Source organism: Camelus ferus, chromosome 2 (assembly GCF_009834535.1).
Source record: "Camelus ferus isolate YT-003-E chromosome 2, BCGSAC_Cfer_1.0, whole genome shotgun sequence".
Classification (NCBI taxonomy): domain Eukaryota; kingdom Metazoa; phylum Chordata; class Mammalia; order Artiodactyla; family Camelidae; genus Camelus; species Camelus ferus.
In genome coordinates, this window is record NC_045697.1 from 52412860 (window position 1) to 52435930 (window position 23071).

The 23071-nt window shown below is 40.3% G+C and overlaps 1 protein-coding gene across 9 annotated transcripts in view; it reads right to left on the bottom strand.

Annotated features, from left to right (window-relative positions):
* Positions 1-23071, bottom strand: part of SLC4A4 (solute carrier family 4 member 4) — a 315013-nt gene that overhangs the window by 95796 nt on the left and 196146 nt on the right. For all 9 annotated transcript variants that reach the window (XM_032458395.1, XM_032458408.1, XM_032458417.1 and 6 more), the window contains 5 exons: positions 12788-12945; positions 5987-6074; positions 3543-3697; positions 2799-2912; positions 527-701 (listed from right to left, as the gene is read on the bottom strand). In XM_032458395.1, coding sequence (XP_032314286.1) covers positions 527-701; positions 2799-2912; positions 3543-3697; positions 5987-6074; positions 12788-12945 — 690 coding nt within the window. The remainder of the gene's footprint in view (positions 1-526; positions 702-2798; positions 2913-3542; positions 3698-5986; positions 6075-12787; positions 12946-23071) is intronic.

Consider the following 23071-nt stretch of genomic DNA (forward strand, 5'->3'; position numbering starts at 1 on the left):
GTCTTCACAGACTAATGAGAGGCAGATTCAGGTACAGCAAAAACGACTCTTCCCTTTTATTCCTTAAAGCTGAGTTCTACCAATAGAGACGTAAAGCTAGCCCAGAGCAAATCACTCAGTCGTTTGCTCACCTGTGAAATGAAGCTCACCAGGCATTCCTGGAAGAGTGTGGTCAAGTTTAACAGTATACGGTCCGTACTTTCAAGGTAACAGAAGACCTAAACCTTGCACTCGGCACAAAATTAAAGCAGCTGATGTGCTTTTGCCCAAATAGAATTGTATATCCTCATTTCCTTCCCTTCTTTTCCCCACTTGTGACTCAAGCCAGATTTCATCGAGCTATTTTTGCAGTTACTGAAACGCTGGAAATACAGCAGCAGGCCAGAAGCAAAGTAAAATGCAGCATCCAGCAAAAGAAAGAAAATCACGCTGAGTAACCGAAAGGCCATCTGCTGCTCGCGGAGCTGCAGGGCTGAGGACGGCGGTCTGGGCTGTACTATTTGTATCTTCCCCAAACCGAACCCACCTGCATGTTGTCAGTGGCATCCCCAAGCAGTCCTCCAAAAGTGATGGCATTAGTTACAGTCGCCAGATAAATGAAGAGAATTGCTGAAAGAGCCTGAATATTTAAAGCATCATAAAAATCACTGGCAAAAAATGGTGCTTTCCTCTTAATGTCCTTAATTAGTCCACCACAGAACCTGGGTAGGGAGAAAGCAAACACGTGACAACGTGAACTAAGTGACCGTTAAATTAACCAACAGGTCATTTAATAAACCACGAAGAATTTGTATTTAAAGCATTTGAAACAACAAAATACTATTTAACCACTTAAGATAAAAACCAGAAAATTATAGAAGGAATAAATCTTCTGTCTCTTTTTCAGTCACCAACCTGGGTGTCACATTCCCTAGAAGCTAGACAGTTGGTCTTTAGGTGAGAGTGAATTGTGTAGATGAATTAAATTTCTTGTCTGAAGAAAAACATCCCAACATGTGAGGCCACACGAGGCCCTTTATAATCTTGCCATAGCTTCCCTTCCAGCCTCATTCATCATTCACTTGTTCACTTCACACACATTTGCTGAGCACCTGTGATACGCCCAGCCCTGTGCTGGGTGCTGGAAACACAGCAGTGAACAACACAGGGGGAAAAATCCCACCCTCATGGAGGTACTTTCTGTGTGGGGGATACAAAGTAAGTAAAATGCATGGTGCTAAAAATCAAAGAAAAAACTAAGTGGGGAGGCGGGTTTTGAACTGCTAGGGTTGCTGTGGTTGAAACATGAGAGTGGCCAGAACAGGCCTCCCAAGCAGGCGACTTTGAGGGGAGGACTGGCAGGAACTGAGGGTGCCACACAGGTGTGTGGGGCGGGGGCGGGGTGGTGGGAAGCACTGAAAGCTGAGCCCCATCACAGTCGTTAGCAGGTCATCCGACTTGTGCATCTGTCAATTCACCCTCCCAACCAAACCTCCCATCTCAGCCTGCTCCCTGCGGTGCGTTCTGCCTACGATGCCCTTCCTCAGAGCTCAACATCCCTGAAGTTCTGACCCTCCACTAGTAGGCCACTTGCACTAGGGGCTACCACACTTTCTCAGGATTGTCTGCCTGCCTGTCTTAGCTGTGCTCAGTGCCCTGCTTCAGTCTTCCTGGTCCTCACAGGGCCCTGCATGGTACCGGGCATACCGCAGACACAGTGCATTTAGGAAAGGTGCAAAAGCAAGAATAAAATTACAGTCTGGTTAAAGAAAAAAGTTAAATCCTAGAAATTTTATCTACAGAAAAGGAAAAGGATATCCCTAATGGAAATAGTTTATAAAGAACTATTCAGAAAAAAAAAATGGGAGAGATGGTTCTATGTTCTTTAGTCTTTAAAAAGGAAGGAGAGAGAAATAACATCCTCTTAATTTGGGAGCGAAACCCAGGTGGGTCATCAGGTTAAGAAAATTTCATTCAGATTCAACTGCATATTAAAATGACATACTTCTGTGTTTTCAAAAAACCCTGCAGTGTTTTTAAAAAGTCATATCTTCACAAAATGAATTCCCTACTTAAATTTTTAGTTAGCCCAAGATGAAATGGGGAACCTAACAGTGGAGAAGGAATCATTCTAACGAAAAGAAATTTAGCCAAAATGATCTGAGGAACCTGAATTCCCAACTGCAGGACCAGGAGACAGTGGCCTGGGAGTTGCTTGTTTCTGCACTGTTACCCACTTGAGTAAATGGACCAGGAAGAGATGGAATCATGAAAGCCAAGCGGGGAACACTGGTACAGTACTCAGGCTTCCCATCACACACACCGTCTCTCTTTCTAATATCCCTCACTCACACCAGTCCAGCCTCAGTGCAGACCCAGCACACACCAAGCACTCTGCTGTTCCCTCTCCCTCCCCACATCTACAGGGTCTGTCTCCAGTCTTCTTCAACACTTTCCTCCAATGCTGGAATTCTCTTTAAGACTTTCTCTGACCCTGCTATGTAAAATGGTAATCCCTTTCTTCCATGGCAAAACTTCCTACTTCTGCTTTATTTTGCTCCATAAAACCAGAACCACATTTCATTATTTGCTTATTGTTAGTCTCCCACCACAACAAACTAAAACCCAAACGAACAGGGATTTTTTTTCTTTCAATTCACTGCTGCCTCCCAAGGGCCTGTGATTTATTCAGTACACCATAAATATCTTTCGGCTGACCAAATGTCCAAACTGGTGAATAAAATGCTGATACAAAGATGAAGGGAAATTCAGATGGGAACAGAACCTCATCATGGAAGGCAGAAGGCTCCATCAGTTACCTTCCGGTTCGCTGCAATTCCTCACAATCCGCGTGTCCTCCTCCTCCGTGGCCGCCATCATGGGGCGTGTCCCCGTTCATCTGAACATTCTCTCCACCTGAGTACAGATTCTTTCTGAGCAAGACAACAGAGCCCAAGCGAATATTAGTGGATTTCATTCACCTGCTGCTTGGCTGTGTCATGCACTAGCTAACAAAGAGAAGGATTGAAAACCCTTTGGATAAAGATGGCTATTTCCTTCTGCCATCCTAACAGACAGCTTTTAAAGTATTCTATTTAGAGTGAAGACAAATGACCAGATGAATAGAAAAGCTGAATTTTATGTGGTATAGAAGGGAAACTGTTCCACCTGGGAAATCACAGATTCCCAGAAAATGGCTTCTCCTCAATGATCTCACCCAACTGCTTGACCTCTTAAATCTAGAGACTCATCTTGAGTAAACTGATGCTTCCACAGGTGCCGGGAGTCCCCAGAACATCCCGAGAGAACCTCTGTGATGTCCTGCAATATCATCATCTGAGCTTTCTAATTTGTAATCACTGAGGAACATCACAACATATAACATTCATTTCACGGTGCCTACAGAATGTCAGACCAAGGCACATGTGTGATTCCCTGGGGATAATACACCTTAAGTTAAATGGAAACTTGAAATTATTAGGGCAGCAGCCTGAACCTCTTTCCTTTTCCAAACACAATCTCCTTCTTAAGGATGAAACCTCCCGACAGCCTGATAATTTTACCTTTTGTCAGACGATGGAAGGCTCTTTGGAGGCTCTATCCTGATCGCTGGATCCCATTCCCCAGGCGGAAGGACAATGACTTCATCCAGGAACTCGTCAATGCCAGCGATCAGGTCCTGCCTGTCTTTTGCTTTATAAGCAATGTCATGGAACACCTGAAAAACAATGAGAGAGGCGCTGATCCTGCAAGGGAACACCACATATGCCTCACGTCATGCTGAGCCTGAAGAAGGCAACCCATAATCCACTTTAGTGTGACTATAACCATAGTCTCACATTTCCTATTGCTCAGCTTGTTCCCAAATATTTCAGTATTCATATTATGAACCCAAAGAATATAGGTAGAGGCATGAGAAAACAGCTGTGTTTCTTTTCTACAATTTCTTTCTATCAATGACCGTAAAACAACATTGCCTTTCACCTCCCACTGGTATGTTATAGTTGCTATGGAAGCCAGATGAAAATGTTTTAGAGAAATATATACTGAAGATCATTCCCTGAAATAGAAGCTACTGCGACAAACTACTGCTTATAATTCAAGAAGGAAAAGTTCAAGCTGAGTGTTAAGACTAGGTTAAGACTCAAACACTGTAGCTCTCAAACACACAAATAATGTTAGCTATTAAAAAAAAAAAGAAAAATCTGAGTCCTGAGTTATACTGGCAACACATAAAGCAAAGGGCTTGAAGCAGGTGATCATCTGTCTATCTTTAGGCAGGACAGTAACTAAGCCATCTTTTAACAAGGCAATACTCAGACCAGAACTAAAGCATCCAGCAAATCCTCCATGTCTTTTATGCAAAAACTCAAAGAAGGGGCTTCCAGAGGTACATAATCCTCTTTGTCAATCGCTCCATTCTTCTAACCTAGCTGATGATCTGAAAGTCCTTTACACACAGCCTAAGCTTCTCATACCTCGTAACTCAAATTCTTTTGTCTCCAGGAGAGAAGATGGCCCCTGTTCAATATCCTTGCCTGTTCTTAAAGATTGCTACTAGATCTCTTCTCCTAGACAGGAATTTTTAAAAGCGATTCAACAAACAACATGTAATGGTCTGGGGGTTGTGGGGTTGAGGGGAGGGCAATACAAAGTGCCGGCATATCACCTGTAGTGGGCGTGACCGGCCACAGCCTCATTTTTTCTTGGACCTCCCACTATAGAGGCTGGAAAGTCAAAGTCACTTTCCCAGCCTCCCCCGCAGATAAGGATGGACAGTCCTGATCCATGAGATAAAAGGAAAAGGGAAAGCTTTAGAACACCTGTTAAAAGAGACAGACATAGCTAACATTACCTGCCTCCTTCCTGGCTTGAGTATGACGAGATCACTGCAGGTGACAGCAGTAACCATCTTAAGACCGCAAAGCAAGAGCCTTGGTACTTGATTTATCATTAAGCAGTTAAGCTAAGCCAACTCCAGCAACTACCTACCTCCAAATTTCCTAGTATGTGAACAAAATAAACCCTAAATTGTTTAAGCCATTGTAAATCGGATTTTCTGTCATTTGCAGCCTAAAGAATTTCTAACTGATACATCTTAGGAGGAAGAATTTTTTTAAGAAAATATAAACATACAAAAAAATAAATAAAAGAACCCACTGAGATGCTCAGTTGCCGCAAGGGGGAAAAACATCACAGCTATTTGCCAGTGCTCCCAGATTAAGTAACCATCTGAGTAATCATCAAACAGAACTTCCATAACTCATGCACTGTTCTGCATTTAACACATGGAGAAGCTAACAAATCAAGCAATGAAGCAAAAACAAAACATGTGGGAAAACAGTAAGCTAGAAAGACACAAAAGCAGAAATCATCGATCCTATATTCTAATAGTATTTCTCCTACTATGAGACTAGTTTGGAGTTTTGTCATGTCTAGAATGTGTGTAATGACATTAAAGTTGTAATGAGTGTATGGTCATAATTCCAAAGTCCTAGATACTCTGCAGTAACAGTTGCTAATGCATTTTAGTATGTGTATCATTTCTTCCCACAAGATAAGAAAACCATTAAAACAGGTATTTTCTGATACCCGGGGGGGAAAATGCATTATCCATTTATTATACATTAGTTTATAGAACTCATTATTTCTGAAACAATTTAGTATATGGACATTTGAATTTCCAGAATGAATATATTAAACATTCTAAGAGATAAAGTTTAAGTTAATACAGTGAACTGAACATGTTAAAGAATATTTAACATATATCACTTTTAAGAACTGAAAATGTTTAGGAAAAAAGGAAAATATGTCTTATTCTAACATAAAATTTACTTTATGAAAATCTCAAATGTAGATGTCAGCTCATTTGCATGGATGACTGTACCTCATGTTTTAAAGAAGGTTGGTAACTATGTAATTCTAATTGAATAAATTGTGACAGCCAACTCACAGCATGAAAACACAAGTAGGACATTCACAGACCACCATACTGCCGATTCCCTACCTCATCAGACATCAAGGTGGCAATGGCTCTGCCAATCTCATGGTAGGACTTGGCTTTCCCCTTAGGACCTAAGAGAATGAACAAGAACCTAATGGGGGAGGAAAGAAGCAAAGGCTATAACATACATTTCATCAGACTCAATATACACACAACTTAGACATGTTCATCATAATTCATAAAAAGGTCAGGTCTAGAATTAATCTTTAAAACAGAGGTAAGGGAGGGGAGGGTACAGCTCAGTGGTAGAGTGAGGGCTTAGCATGTACAAGGTCCACGGTTCAATCCCCAGTACCTCCATCAAAAAAAATAAATAAATAAACACAAAAACAAAACAAAGTAATTTTCTTGGTAATATGAAAGACACCCTTTCACACTATCGTGAAACACAAATTGTTGTTCAGTTCATTTGGAGGCAAGGGAGAATTTAGCACAGAAACCTGAGAAGCTTCTTCACTGAGAAGGAAAGGGTCACTTTATGAGTCATTCAATCTTTCTTTTCTAAACTTTCTTCTGTCTCCCTCTCTACTGACTTTCAGAATCTTTGGAGAAAACCCATTAAGCGCAGTAACTAGAAAGACTCAGTACATCTTCAGATTTCTCTGACTCTTCTTTACTCAGTATGGGTGGTGACAAATGATCCTCTCCGTACTTTTCAGAAATATTTCTACTCAGAAGTGGCTGGGAGTCAGCAAACACCAAGCCCTCTATAAGTAAGCCACATGCTGACAGCCAAAGTAAAGAAAGAAAAACATGAGAGAAATTCAAAATAAAGCCTCATTCACAGTTAAAGTTCTTTTGCGGGTGTCCTCCTTTTCTTTTCCAGATTTGTTTTCTTGATGATCCACAAAGCACTGCTTCATGGTAAGTAGGTCCTGAAACTTGCAATAATGAGCTTATCTCCATTTAAGTGCACCTCTTATTGTGTTGGAAAGAATCCTTCACTGAGCACAAGGGCAAAGATGCTTGTCTCAACTAGGGAGAAGGAAACCCAATAAATAAATGAATTAAATATGTATCTTTATATATTAAATATATACACACAAAAGGCAACACTGGATTAATCCCTGCCTTGATTATTTATGTTCATGTCTTATCTAACAGGGAGATAATGAGGACAATAAAAATGCTCACATCGTACATTTGCACAGCTTCTTAAAGCCTGCAAATAAAGCATTTCACATTCACACATCATTTAAACTCCTACTGCTCTTGGCAATAAGGACAGAATCTTATCCCCATTGAATAGTGAAGAAACCTAGGGTCAAGGAAGTTAGTGGATGAGCCCAAAGACTTGCCCCTAGTAAATGACAGAGTAGCTAGCCTCCTATCTCTTGTTCTTTTCAGTACACAATTCTGCCTAATAATACCTGCCCAACCCATATACCAGGGTTGTGATTCCACAGAGAAAAGCTATCCAACTATGACTTCCATAGGCCACTCTAGGGAAAGATATTGTGGGTACTTAGCTGGTGATAAGAAATCTTAGGTAAGATTTTATGGGACCAGGAATGGCTTAGGACTTTGCTTAGTAAAATTTTATTTTTTACTTATTTATTCATATACCTCACTTCAAATAAGAAAGAATGGATAGTGAGTACTCCTCAAAGTATTAAGAGTCTGTTCCAAAACACTCTTGAATGGATAATTCCTTTTTCTCATCAAAAAATTCAATCCAAAGGGTGAAGAAAGAAACAGAAATTAAGAACGTAAGAAGTTCATCTGAAAGTTTGAATACTCAGGTTTTATACTAGAATAAGCATAAAGCCATTCAGGGTTATTTGCGTAGAAACCAGTTGTGGAGTGCAGTGGCACATTCACTTTCAAGTGTTAGCGCAGCAGATGAAACAGCAAAAGCAATCAGCAGGCACGAGAATCTGCTGAAGTGTGAAGGCAGTCATTATTAGAACTGGATTGTAGTTCTTCTAACTAGAACTTCTTTTCCTTTGAATCTGGACCTAAATTATACACCAGCACATACAACACTATAAAGTGCTTCTTTATGACAGTACAATGCATTTTTCTAAAGGGACAGATCACTGACTTGAGTCCAACACATGCATAAAGTATTTAACCCTAAAATAAACTACACATCTCATTAGGAAACACCTGCAGTGCTGGTCGCCTTTCCCCATCCTATTTACCTGCCTCCCAAGGGCTGATCGTCAGACAGCACACCAGGGGCACAGCTTTAAGGAAAAGGGAGCAGATGCGGAACGGCAAGAGAAAACACGCAATCCTTGGATGCTTTACTTAACACATTTTTAAATAATGGATTTCCTTTGCCTGCCATTTTTAATTATGTCAGTGTATCTAAATATTAGTTTCTCAGTAAAGCATAATATCTAAAACCTTCCCAGAACCACTCTTTACCTCTTCCTACCTCTCCCCAGTATCTCCATCATGATGGTTTACACGTGATGAAAATGCACATTTATCAACCGACACGTGAGTGAATGATCAGGTTGACTATATGGCAACAAAGCCAAAATAGTGTCTTGTTAGAAAGCGAGGAAAATACTCTCATCCTTAATAGTCCTCAAAGATAAACTTAGACAGATGATGGGTAGCTAGTCCAAGAGCTGACAGAGTAATGGATCATATAACCTAAATCCTATGAGATGAGGGCATACATTTCCTACAAATATTTACTCTGGTCTTTATGAAACAGTACCAAAGCATGAATGGAAGTAACAGACCAGTGGTGACCACAGTATTTATCATAGCAACAACTCAGTACATGAGAGCTATAGTGTTCCACTAACCTAGATATAAAGGTACAATTCCTCTTCCCCTGGGTAACGTGATTTTTATTTTAAACATATACATATAGATATATTTTCTTTAATGGAAAATCATTGAATGCCAAAGAGAAATAAAACATTACATATCAGTTAAAATTTTCACATTACTCCATTCAGGAACCATTCAGTAAATCCATCTCCTTTAAGTGATATAGAGGGGAAATCTGGCCATGTCCAGGTAGCAGGAAACATCACCTCAGGTCAAGAATTTCATCTGCAGGAAAGCAGACCCTTAAGAAGCCTCTAATTTGAACTGCATTGTTGAAACTGGGATGAGAGGTCTGGGAAAACTAACAACACAGAACAACTCATCAAGTTGACGTTCCCTCTGCCCGAAACATGTTCTCTCTCTCCTCTTTAACCCTCAAAGAAGCAAAAGCTGTTACAGCTTTTATGACAGAAGTACATCTTGCCAAACTCGGCTTTTGCAATGTACTGAAAACTTTCATGACTTAAGCTGGTTTTTGTCAATGGACAGATGTTATTTTTAACCAGAAGCTTTTTTCCCTTATTAACAAATTAGAGTAAGCATCACTGTTTGTGTGGCTGGAGGGGCACAACCCATGTTGCCGGCTCAGGGGAAATAATTAATTTACATTGCTGAGTTGTTTTTATTCACTCATATCTAGAACAAGCCATAGTTGGACTTTTTAATAGTGCCTGGTTGTCTCAAGAATCTTCATGAGGCCCTTCTCATCTTACGCACTTTTCCATATAATTAATTATGCCTGGGGAGGTTGCCCCTGGCACTCCCCACAGCAAAAACAAGTACCAGACGATCTGTGTCCGGAAGCAACGGACTATATTTACATTCACAAAATAATTATAGGCAGAAACAGAGCATGATATCAGAAAAAGAGCCAGCCTTCCTAAGCCACTCAATCTTTTCAGAAAGGATGTGCCCCCACCTTCCTGATATATCACAGCTATTTCTAGAATAAACTCAGCATGTACCAATCCTTTACGCCCTTCTTTCAAAACAACAGTGAATCAAATAACCCATTATTCATATTTAGTGGCTTTGGAAAATGTAGCTAAACTGTCGCTGTCACAATAAATTCACGAGCAGTACAAACCCACCATAACCGACCACTTTACATCAGATAAACAGCAGCGAGCAACTGGAGGGTCATTACACAAGACAGAATTGAACTAGCAGGACCTCGATCCCAATTCCTCTGGTAGAATTTTTTATGGTTTTGACCATTAGGCATAAACAGCCACTTTTAGGCAAATCATTATTTATAAATATTAAACAGGTATTAATTTACAGTGGTATAAAGGGGTAAACATTCTAATTTTTTAGAGGGCTAGAGCTCCCCGAATAACTATCTGCCTTAGATGTGAACATCAAGGTCAGAAAAGGACAAACTGGTCAGGGGTTTTTATTAGTCTTCACGGGAAAACCCTAAAGTATTTTACTCCAATTCATTCTGGATACCGCCTTAGATTTTCCCTGAAAGCCTGGCCTCAGAGTCAAAAATCTGCACTGATAGTGAATCTCCCCTGTGCCTCCATCTCTCAACTGTAAAATGGGGATAATATTTATTCTCATGTGGCCCATAAATACGACTGAGTGGTGGCCTCTGTGGACAAAGGTAAGATGACAGCAAGTAGAGTGTCTGCAAGATGCTAGGAAAATGATAAACATATCCTCCCAAGTCACCGGAAGACCCAAGGACAGAGTTTATTTGCATTCACATGGATGGCAAGAAGGACCCTGCACAAGGGGAGTGGCTCCAGCCATATTTCCTATAAGGCACATGGAAGTAACAGCTATTTATTATAAACAGTAATAATAATGATAATAAGCAAAAGAGCCTAACTTTCCTCCACCTTCAAAATAAAAACTGACCGTTGTTACAAGATGTGCACAGAAATAGACTTCTCAGGTCTCCCTGCAGGACAACAGGGTGGCACGCATGTTAGAGCACATGGCTGAGTGCAAAGGCATCCTTCACAGTGACGACCACAATGCCTGTGGGATTTCCTTTATTGGATTTCACAGGATGCAGCCATTGTAAATGGCCCCACATTACTCATGCACAAAAAAGCTAATGAGACTCCCTACTCAGTGATTACAGCTTGCCCTGGTTCTGAGGACTGCAAATGGATAAAACTATTTCCTGGAAAAATGTTAACATGCTAGGACATATTATTCAGATTACTGCCCTGACATAGTTTTATGACATTATTAAATTACATCCCCTCGAATTGCTTGGGCTCCTTCTCTTAATTCAAATGATGCTAGATTTTACCTCTAGACTAGTACCACCCTCCAATACAGAAGGAACGGAGCCAGACAGGAGCAGATGCTAAGAGGGACACAGAAATGGTCATGATGTGCTACTCAATGAACTCACATTACTGTTAAATAAAAAAGCCTTTTAAAATGTCTTCCATGTGTAGCTTCTCGAGAAAAAGAATAAAAATGAAAAAGCAAGAGCAATGTAACACTTCTTGGCATGTTTTTTTCTTTCAAGCTCCAGTAAAGTTAGTCCAAAGAGACATAAATAAAACCAGAGGGACACACAAGCTGGACTTTGGCCACAGTCTGAGTCAGCGAGCTGCTGGCCAGGTAATTGCTCAGATAGGACTGCGAGGCTCTGCTGGAATGTTTTCAGGCACAAAGTGAAGTCACAGAAAACACAAGTCATGATAATCCCATTAGCTGAAGCGGCTCCGATCATCTCTCTTCCTCTGCTATTTGCCCAATGACTGCTTATATTACTCCTATACTATAATACGAGAAGTATTATTCCTATTTTCGGTGTCTAAGAAATATAAAAATGGGGGATAAACGCTGGTATGGTAGGAAAAAACGGCCTGTAATCTACGAGTTGGAAGGCCCTAAGGACATGTTCTCCCAATTTTCCTTCTAAATTGACTCAGAACCAACCTGTGCCCCTTGTCTTAGTTTATCACCCTCAGACCACCTGAGACGGTTGAGCAGGGTTCAGAGCCCTTCCTGCTCACCTGGGAAACCCGGGGACCCACAAAAGACAACCCCTCAGAAAAGGTCTTATTTATATGATAATTTTCTGATGTCAACCTGAAGATTAAAAACTTCTCTTTAAACTCTTCCTAAGCACAAGTTCAAGTGAAGCATTAACTTCTATTCACCTATTGCACTTGAGAATTCCAGCTCCCTGACTCCCCTGCTGAGCTCGGTTACAGAGGAAATAAAGAGGAGGACTTCCAAGGTTCTGTGCAGTGTGATGAGTTCATGACTGTAGTAACAGTAACATGCTTCCTTTAAAATAAAATTGTATGAGACTTAAGTTTATGATTTATTTATTGCACATGACATAAAGTGCAAACTTACATGTATAGCTTAATGATCTTTACATATGTGTGTATGTATATAATACATACAAATAGATGTGTTTGTATCCACTATCAGTTTTTGAGGAAATGAAAGCAACTCTGACCTCTGAACCATTTACCATCTGTATGATCGTGAATGAGTTGCTTAAACTCTCAGACTCAGTTCCTTCATCTGTAAAAACCATACACCTACAGCTTATACTTTAAAAATATTATTGTGATGGGGGGAGGGTATAGTTCAGTGGTAGAGTGCATGCTTAGTATGCACAAGGTCCTGGGTTCAATCACCAGCACTTCCATTAAAAATAATAATAATAAATAAATAAACCTAATTATTTCCCCCTGCAAAAACAAATAAAATGCAAACAAAACAACAAAAATAAAATTTCTTAAAAAAAACCCAAAAAATATTATGAGGATTAAATCTATAAGGACTAATCCATAAGAAACTATTACATAGCCCAGTGAATGATCGTAATTGTTATTATTCCTACTACTGTACAAGGGCTAAGTAACTTGACAGTGTGAAAGTCAGTCTGAACCATTCTTTCAGATGAAACCTTTCTAATAGGCTTGCTCTGGATGTGGCCTCATTCTGCTGGTTCTCTAGCCCGAGGGAGAGGAGCTTTCCCTGGAAGCACACTGTGGACCCCAGGGGGCAGGAGCAGCTTACCGTGTGGGCACAGGGACCTCAGTCAGGGCACCCAGCATGACCGCCTGCTGCAGCCGAACAAAGGCAATGAAAGGAGAATCCAAGAAGTCGACCTCGCCGACCAGCACGTTGGAGGCTTCTGCATCTCGGGGTAGTTTTTTCATGAACTTATTCTTCAGCTGCATGGGAAGGGCCAAGAAAGCACAACTTATTTCCAGAGAAGGGAACAAGAAGAGGCATTCCATATATCACTCAAGGGAATTCCTCTGTATGAGTCCACACACAGCAGGCAGGCCCTAGCTAGCCATTCTTCTAGTATGTTTAACCACTCTACTACAGTAAACATTTATCTGGGCTTTGTATTCAAAAACATTGAGCACATATTCCCATGGTTTACATATAAAACAATGTTTGCATATGTAGCAATCCATGTATTTACTCACTCAATAACGTGTTGAGACTCTACTGTGAGCCAGGAACTGATCTAAGCCTTAGGGATAAGGGATGGATCAACTGATAACAGGTCCTTCTGGGGCTCCTATTCCAGCAAGGGGAGAAGTAAAATAGGATATTAGGTAGTGGTAAATGCTGAGAAGGAAAAGTAAAACAGTAAGAGGGCACTGCTTTAAACAGGGTGGTCAGGGAAGGCCTCTGAAGAAATGTATTTGACATCGGAGCAAGGGGACAAGCCATGCAAAGATCTGGGCTGAGAATATTCTAGGCAAAGAGAACAGCAAGTGCAAAGCCCTGAGACAGGAAAGAGCTTGGAGTCAGAGGAACAGTAAGCAGGCAAGTGTGGTGGGAGCTGAAGGAGCAAAGGCAAGAAAATGGTAGCAAATGAAGTTGCATAACCAAGGGGGGACCAGGAGGTAAGGGCCTGGAAGGCCACAGTAAGGAGTTTGGGATGTTTTAGGTGGAACTTGTCTACTAAAGGTCCAAGTGGAAATGTGGAGTAGAAAGACATAAATTTAGGAGCTACACCATGTAAACAGTATTTAAGACCATGGGATAGGATGACACAACCTTGGGTGTGAGTGTACACAGAGAAGAGGAGTAACATCTAAACCCCGGGTTACTCCACCTTTTATAGGAAAGGGAGGAGATATCGGCAGAAGACATTAAAAACAAAACAAAACAAAAAACAGCCAGTGAGCCAGTGAGGCAGGAGGAAAACCAGGGCTTCACCAACAGTCAGGTGAAGAAAAGGCTCAATAAGGAAAGTGTATCAGCCACGTCAAAGGCTGCTGGAAGTGCAGATAAGACGAGAGCTAAGAATGGACCGATGAATCTGGCAAGTTGGCACTGCTGGGTGATCCTGACAAGAGCCGTTATAGTGGACACTGGCTACTCAGTAAAGAGTGACAGGTGAAGAAGCGAAGACAGGGAGTAGGCAGAATTATTTTGAGAAATGTTACTACCAAGAAAAGCCAAGAATCAGGGAGGTAGCTGAAGGAAGGCATAAAATAGAGGATTTTTTAAGATAGGAAATACGATGACACGGGAATGTTAAAGAGGACGATCTAGTAGAGACAGATTGCTGCTGCAGGAGCGATTAGAATAACTGCAAAAGCAGCTCAAGCAACCCTGAACTACTGAGAAGAGACAACAGGATAGCCACAGCACAGGGAGAGGGATCAGCTGCAGAGTGACACAGAGGGCTCATGCGCCCTAGCCGGGGAAGGCAGGTTCCGTGGGGACGGAGGCGGGCGAGCTGGGAGGTTTGTGGGTGAAGATGAGGGCTTCTGAGGACTCATAACTTTGCAGTGAAATACAAGTGACCTGATGGTGAGGAGGAGAAGGAGGGACGAATGTGGGAGTTTGAGGAGACGGGTAAAGGTGTCAGCCCCTTTGAAAACATATCTTGCAGGTGTTACCCATTCCTCTCTCCCTCCTCCCCAGCTCCCACTTAGAACGGCTTGAGCGTCCTTCAGTGAGTGGGAAACGCCTCCCAGCAGCTCGAGGACATCGTCTCAACGATCATAACAGGATGGAGAGGAGGGTCTTGCAGGACTAAACAAAGACACCGACTTCTGACGCCTACTTATCACCAATGTAAATGTCTTTCCCCTCAAGTCAAAAGTTACCAGTGACCTTTTTTTTGCCACGGATTATTGCTGATATGGGAAGTGGTAGGCATGACCCAATTTTCCCCACTGATAAAAAATTATAAGAACATTTTATTTTCAAGTTTCCATTTGAAGAGTTCTTATTAGGGGAAATAAGTGCGATGAGACCCAATCCCCAAAACTTCATCACCCTCAGGAGCATTGCCATAGGATTTTTTCCTATAATTTGGTACTTCATATAAGAAGAAAGCTGCGAGGCAAAAAATAAGGAAGTTGGGGCTAATAACTTGGTGTAAACAAACAACAAAAAAAGCATATACATACTTCTATATATTTTTAGATGTTAGGAGCATGACTACTTCTAGCAGTAAAAGACTTTTCCAAGTTTATACCATTTATCCTCCAAGAATACTAATATTCAAAAAAAAAGTCTGTTTACATTCTATAGACATGAAAAGCATAGCTATGGAAAAGCTCTAAAAGCATCAAATTGCCAAAATTGTTATTCTGGCCTAAGGAAGTTACAGCAATAAACTATTCTCTGTGACACAAAGCAGAGCGCGGGGTTTGGTCAAGCGGCCCAAAAATGCATAACAAAAGATGACTGCTAGAGTAATCTTCTTCCCGCTCCTTCCAGAGAGAGCGCCCGTTACCAACACAGGGTGTGAAGCTCTAGAATCTTCCGGTTTTAGTTCCCATTCTCTCCAGCACTCTTTGCTCCAGTTAGGCAGGTAATCTGACCATAATTGCCTTCTGTCTTTTTTTTTTTTTTTAATTTTTTTATTGGTTTATAATCATTTTACAATATTGTGTCAAATTCCGGTGTAGAGCACAATTTTTCAGTTATACATGAACATATATATATATTCATTGTCACATTTTTTTCTCTGTGAGCTACCATAAGATCTTGTGTATATTTCCCTGTGCAGTATAATCTTGTGTATATTTCCCTTTACAGTATAATCTTGTTTATCTATTCTACAATTTTAAAATCCCATCTATCCCTTCCCACCCTCCACCCCCTATAATTGCCTTCTGTCTTATGTACGTAAGACCCCACACTTATTATCAAAAACTGTCCTTTCCTCATTTCTAAACTTCCTTCAGAGCTCAAAACAAGCCTTCTAGCCTTCTACCATCTCAGCCCACCTCCTTGGGAACCCCGGAAGCCCTCACTTCTGAATCACACTTTAACTCTTCCCCCTGAGTTTCTTGAGGGTTGGAACAGTTTATCCCCCATGGTACTGAATACGTACTTTGCACATAATTCAGCTATAATAAATATTTTGAATGGAAGGGATGAACTATGTAGCACTAAAAATCAGACCAAAAGACCATCAAATGCCCAGGAAAGTTAGAGAGGTTTTAAAGGCTCATTCTAGAACATACTATGTCTGGATCTATTGCAACTACCTGACTCAACACCTGTAGGCTGTCCCACAGCTAAAGATACACTGCCACAAAATGGTACTTTACCAGTACTCTGGTACCTTTACTGATATTACTGTGCCATCTTGCAAAATTAGAAGTATATTTTTAAGACTAAAGGAACTGTATTCTATGTGCCCTTAAGAGAAGTAGTTATAAAGATGTGTTCCTTTAGATCAACACATCTAAAATTGTGTTTGTGGAATATGAGTGTTCTCAGAGAAACTAAAAGCTATTCTGAAATCAAAATGTGTGGTGCCTGAGGTGTCCCAGAACTTAGTCCTTAGATGGCTCTTTTCTGTCTACACACACTCCCTTTGTGATCTCACCAAGTCCCATGCCTTTGAATGCCGTCTATATACTGATGACTCACAAATTTATATCCTCAGCCAGGACCTCTTCCCCAAACTCCAGACCTATAACATCTCTCCTTGCATGTCTAATAGGCATCGCAAACTTCACAAACCCCAAAACTGAGCGCCCCTGAGAGTCCCCTCAAACTAGCTCTTCCTGTAGTCTTCCTCACCTGGTTCATGGCAACTCTGTTCTCCCATTGCTCAGGACAAAACCTTGCTGTCATCATCAGCATTTCTCCATCTCACACCCCATGCCCACTCTATCAGCAAATCCTGTTGGATCTACAAAGTCCATCCAGAATCCGACTGTTCCTCACCACCTTCACTGTTAACACCCTGGTCCACATGACGACCACCTATATCCTGGGTGATGGCACTAGACTCCTGGCTGGGTGCCTGCAATGTTTAAGGCCTGATAGTGGGCACAGCCAAGAATGGACAGACTTTACTCTCCCGAAGTTTACAGTTCAATGAAGAGGAGCAAATATAAAAAGTGCTCTAATGAAAGAAGAAACATAAACATAATACGAAAGGTATACTGTTCAATGGGAGGTCACAGAATGCAGTAATCACACCTGGCAACGGAGTTCAAGGAAGGCTCCTCTGTGAATCAGGTTTAAAGAGCTCTCTCATATAGGCGGGCTCCTCAAATACTGATACTGTAAGTTCTCCTTTTCAAGTACCTCAGTATGACCTGATACAAAGTAATGACTGAAGTGTAAAAACCAATTCTGGGCTTAAACAGTAAAATGTGAACAATAAGAAAATACCGAGAAAAAATTGTCAACATTAAACAGAGAATGGTGAAGAATAACCCAGGAGTTAAACAAAGAACAATAAAAGATCATGAACACAAGAACAGAATCTAAGGCTTTCACATCAGGTTGAAGATAATCCAATAAACTCACCTGGAGTGAATGCCAAAGATAAAGTTACAGACCATTAGTTGATTCTCTAAGGGATACCCATCCTGGATTTTATGCAGGGCCAACTATGAGAACACACACAGTGGAAAAAATTTCCATTAGCCAAACTTGATTCCAAAGAAATGGATTTCAAACGGCTGCCATGTGGAGGTACAACTGGTAAAAGAAACTGGGACTAGCTCAGTGATATGGGGACCCTTTTTTGTCTTTACCAGGTAATATCACCAACTCCATGAATCTAGGAATGTACATTTCAGGTTCCTTTTATACAAGCCTGTATTCTTTCTTCCAAAGTGAGGTCTTGCTATAATTACTCAGAAGTACATGGCTTGCTCTTCTGCCATAAATGTTTACTCTTAGAATTTCTTAATCTTCCTCACTTTCTAAGTGGCTCTCTAACAATCCAGCTGATCACAGTACTAGCATATCCAAGAAACTAGAGATTATGAATGGGTAAAGCAGATCAAGTGGACTAATTATAACAGAGATGGTGTATGTGGGATGACAGCTCCGTGTGATGATGGGAAAGTTACTCATGCACAAAAGAGAGGCATCACGTGTAGCTGACTGAAAAAGTCAATCTTCCAAACCCCACTCATGTCTTAGATTCTCCTGTCCTCTTCTATGAAAAGTTTATAGATTTTAGGTTTTCTATATGAGACCTGTCACAATGTAACTGTTACTCAATCTTGATTGACTGGAATAACATTATGTCCTCCCAGCTCTTGACTATCACCCTCAGACCTACAGCATCAACTGGTAAGCAGGTCCAGGCTGTCATATTATTCCTCAGGCACTAGACATGTATTTAAACCCTACCTCCTTTTGTCTGCCACTATTAGCATATGTTAAAAATAAGTGTAATAAAGTGGGATTTATAATCAGGAGTACTCATGGTTTGTCATTTGAATCTGATCCTGTTAGAAGAAAACCCTATAGGCTGTTCAACATCCTTCCTACAAGTGATGTTATAAAAATCATCTACACCTGATTATTTCTCCAAAGCTTACACCTATTACTACCCCATTCCATACATTCTTTTTTCCTCTCCGGGAGAATGATTTTAATCTTCCAATCTGTAGTTATTCTCAATTCACCCCTGCCTAATGCCCCGTGTCAACAGGCTAACATCTGCCTGGTTTCCTGGGGCAAAAAGCTTATTCTCAGCTTTCTTACTTGTGTTCTTTCCTCTCTTCTTCTCTCCTTCTTAGTTTATTTCTCTTCCTCCTGCTGATTTCCCCCTTCACATTCTCTTTGAAAACTGCCAGCTCTTATTCCTTCCCAAACTAATTCCTCTGGTAGGCTCAAAATCATTCTAGGACACCTTAGTACCATGTCCTTCCAGTGGAAATGTACCCGTGTTAGTGGTAAAGTAGGGTCACCATACTTATCAGGTTGGTGACATGTATGACAGCCCCAGTTTACCCCACTGTCCTGGAGTAAGTATTAAGATCACCTTCTTTCACTCTCATAAGTGTCTTGGGCTAAGAAAAAAATTATATGATCACCCTACATTTTAATCTCACTGAGGCTGACTCCTGAGCAGTGCCTAAAATACGGCATTGGGATATAATTACATGCTGTTGAAACTTAAGATTGAAGGAACTCAAAAGTATGAGAGAATACCTGGGCCAAACAGCATCACAGTAAATCTTTCTGAGTATGAATTTATTCATTTATGATATGCAGCAATATTAACTATTAGGATAGGATAAAGTATTCTCTCACTCAGCACAGGTAAGATGATTCTGCCTCTGCCCACTCCGGTGGCCAATTTGATGGATTAAAGTTTGACAGATTCATTGGGACTTTTTTCTAATGAGAGGGGTGCAGTGCCTTGAAGACAAGAAACTGTTTTCTCTTACAGCAAGACAAATGAATGGAAAAAGACTTTACATCTTAATCCATGTGGCTGGTTAGAAAAGTAGACTCAGAGACAGTTTCATATGCTCAACTATATTTCTCTATCATAACTCGTGTCTCTTAAATCTGTTAATCCCAGAATTTGGATTCTGTATGGGTGGTTTTAGGTGTGGAACAGTGTATTTGGTGAAGAAGAAATTTCCAATCTAAATAATACTTCTCAGAGACTTCACTTCCAACTATTGTAAACTAACTTACATCACACCAACCCTTCCAGGAAGAAAAACTGAAAAGCTGGATTTCTGTAATCTGTTTAAATGAATCAGAAAGTTACTATGACATTAAAAGCCTAAGGAGCCAGTATCCCTGAAGAAGGAAACTGCCCAAAGGTAAGGATAAATTCAGCTCTGATTTTCTTCTAAAGGCATTTGATGATTTCTAAGTAGCTGCAGAAATTCAGAAACTGAGCAGAGTCTTCAGCAGTCTCAAAGTGATAAGCAAACATGCCAGGCATTTAGTGGGGACCCCTAAAGGACAAGACTCAAGGCATAAGGGCAAACTAGTAATAAACCAATCCACATAAAGACTGAAACCCAGCTTCCAGTCAGCTCACTTCCAGATTAAATGTTAAGTTGGCTGGCCTACCTAAGCCACCCAGAAACAGAACAATCTCTGAAGAAAGATAACATTATCCAGAATACCAACTTAGCTCTATTATGTATGTTCAATATTCAGAGACTCAATCTGATACTCAATCAGAAACCACTGATATTCAATCAGAAATTACTAAGCATACTAGTAGACAAGATCAAATGGCTTTCCAGTCATTTTTTTTCTCATCCAAGAAAAAACAGAAATTAGAAACAAACTTACAGGAGCCACATATTACAGTTACCAGAGACAGACTTTGAAGTAACTTAATAATATTTTGAAACATTGACGAGATGGAGAATTTCAACAGAATCCATTTTAAAAACAAACTAGATGTCCTAGAGATTAGCATATGTATCAAGGACCTATTAAAGTCAAAATTATTCATAATATGAAAACAGGACATATCAAAATATGTGGTATGCAGCTAAACTTGTGTGTTCAGTAAAATTCATAGCCTAAGTGCAAATATTACAAAAGAAGAAAAGTTAAAGTTTGATGATCTAAATATATATCTTAAGGAGTAAGAATAAAACAGCAAATGAAACTCAAAGAAGGGATAAAGAAGGAATTAATAAAAACAAGAAAGGAAATTATGTCCTTAAAAAACAAATATACTATCCTGGTCATGTTCTATTTCATAATCTGAATGACAACTATACAGGTCTGTCCACACTGTAAAAACAAATCGAGTAGATTTCATCTATATATGTAACACAAATATGTTTTACTTTAATAAAACAATTATACTATGAGTGTCTTAATAAATAAACTGTTGTTTCACTGCAAATCTGGCTTACATGTAGTGCTCCCTTGGCAGGAAACTTTCAAAAAAGGAAATCAAGGGCAGTGAAACACTAAAACTATACTCCACAGCCCTAATTCATATGTCAAAGACTTTTGAAAACATGAGGTAAGAGATAAAGTACCTAGCAAGACACACAAAAAGTGTAGGGCTCACTCCTCCCCAACCTTCTTTCTAGTTTCTCCAACATAGAAAGCAAACTTCCCTGCTGCCTTTTCTCTTTCTACCATGAATAAGGGGGAGGCCACCTGACTGTGCTACGTCGCAGGTGAGATATTCCTGCCTTTATCTTCCAATGGCATGCAAACCCTATTGCACTGCTCAACATAAACATAATATAACCTAATCCAGTATGCTTCCTTTGGGTTATAATTAGCCTCCAACAGGGCTGGGATGAAGAAGCAATCCATCAAAAGTAGCCTTGTGAAAACTAATCCCTGAGATAATTTTGAAATAGATTTGACTTACCAAGAACTATGTGTATATATTTGGAACAGATCTACTGTCCCCAGTTCCAGGAATCCTGGAGTATGATAGGTGGGGACTGCTATACTGCCTACAGTTGGCTTCTGTGGTTAACTGAAGACTGTCCCTATGGCCCGTCCTCCCCCAACTTTCCAGCAGTCCTCCCATCCCACATCCAAGGGAGATAAGAACTCATCGGAACTAATCAAATTCGAAGTCAGTTAACCTTCACTGGCTTTTCTCAGGCACTAGGGAGATAGTTCTTCTCACTGAAAGCTCTGTTCTGGCCTTTCTTTGTAGTAGGAGGTTCTCAGTACAAAGAGCAGACCTCCTCTTCAGTTCAAGTACAAGCAGCCTCTTTCGCTTATAGGTTCTTCACAGCTACCAAGACGAGGCAGGAGGCTCTGCCTAGGTCACCGCGGTTCTGCTGTGGGGTTTGCAGTCAAAACCTCAGTCAGTAATAAAGAGTTCCTTGGCCCTTGCCTCTCTGTACACATGTCCCTACTTGATCTCCTGGAGAGTGTTGGGCTGAGGACAGGGTCCGCGTGTTCCTAAGTAGCCTGCTCAAATACCACCTCAAACACACCCCAACATTCCATTCCTAAATCTCACTTCTTTACTGTAAATTGTATGGTTGCTCAACAAGGAAATGACAGAAGAAGGAAAAAGATAGGAATTGTTGTTTTATAAGCTAAGCCCGGAATTGCTTTTGATATCAAGACTAGGTAAGACAAATCATCTCAAAGCTTCTTCTTCTGTTAAATACAGATAGCCTTTACTTATCCCATAAGCTAATTCGTGGAATCGGACGTTCTTGGTGTGATAGAGAGGACTGTTAGAATAATTACTGTAAATGGTTTTTGTTTTGTCTTCAATGATTACCCTTCAGGTTATCTTCAAGTTGTAATTTAGAAGAATATTTCCAATGGCTAAATTTAATCAGCCCCATGTCTAAAAGGCCTAAAAGGAGGAGCTAGTGCTTGATCACCTGCAGAATCCAACCATTCGACAGTCACATAGGATGTTATTAGTGCTCATTTATGGCACGGTCTCAGATTTCCTTAGTGTATAAGCCATGAAAGAGGGCGGAGTAATTAAATAAGACAAAAAGCCAAATGGCTCTGTGGCTGCGTGTTTTTACTTTTCAAACACTCTTCTACTTTTGCTTATTCCGTTTTTAAAAACACAAAATGAAAACAGTCCCCCGAGGGTGAAAATTTGATTTTCTAATTTTTCTTTCCAAATATAGACATCTCACCACCATTAATGCAAATGACTCTGCAAAGCAGCACATTTACAAATGGCTATTAAACTAAATATAACATTAAGTACAATCCATCAGTTCTGATTTTCTAAATAGAATGAAATTTCAAGTACTGACCTAGTTGAAAAATCACCTTATTAAAATCTCTAGTCACATTTTCTATGTCTTATATCATTTTTAAAAAATCAATGTTTTTAGCTATTTACAGTATTTTAAACATTTTCACATTTACTATTTTACTTGAATTCTTACAGAAAGTTTATGAGAAATGTACTATTTAACTATTTTACAGATAAGGGAAATTAAAGTTCAGAAAGTTTAAAGGACTTCATGAAACTCATACAGCCAACTGGCCAAGCCAGAATGTGCTCTCTGCCCACTTCACTACCCGCTGAAACCCTTACATTCCTGATGAATATACTTTACTACCAAAAGTTTAGAAGAAATTGTCCTGAAACTTCTAAACCTTTTACACAGCAAA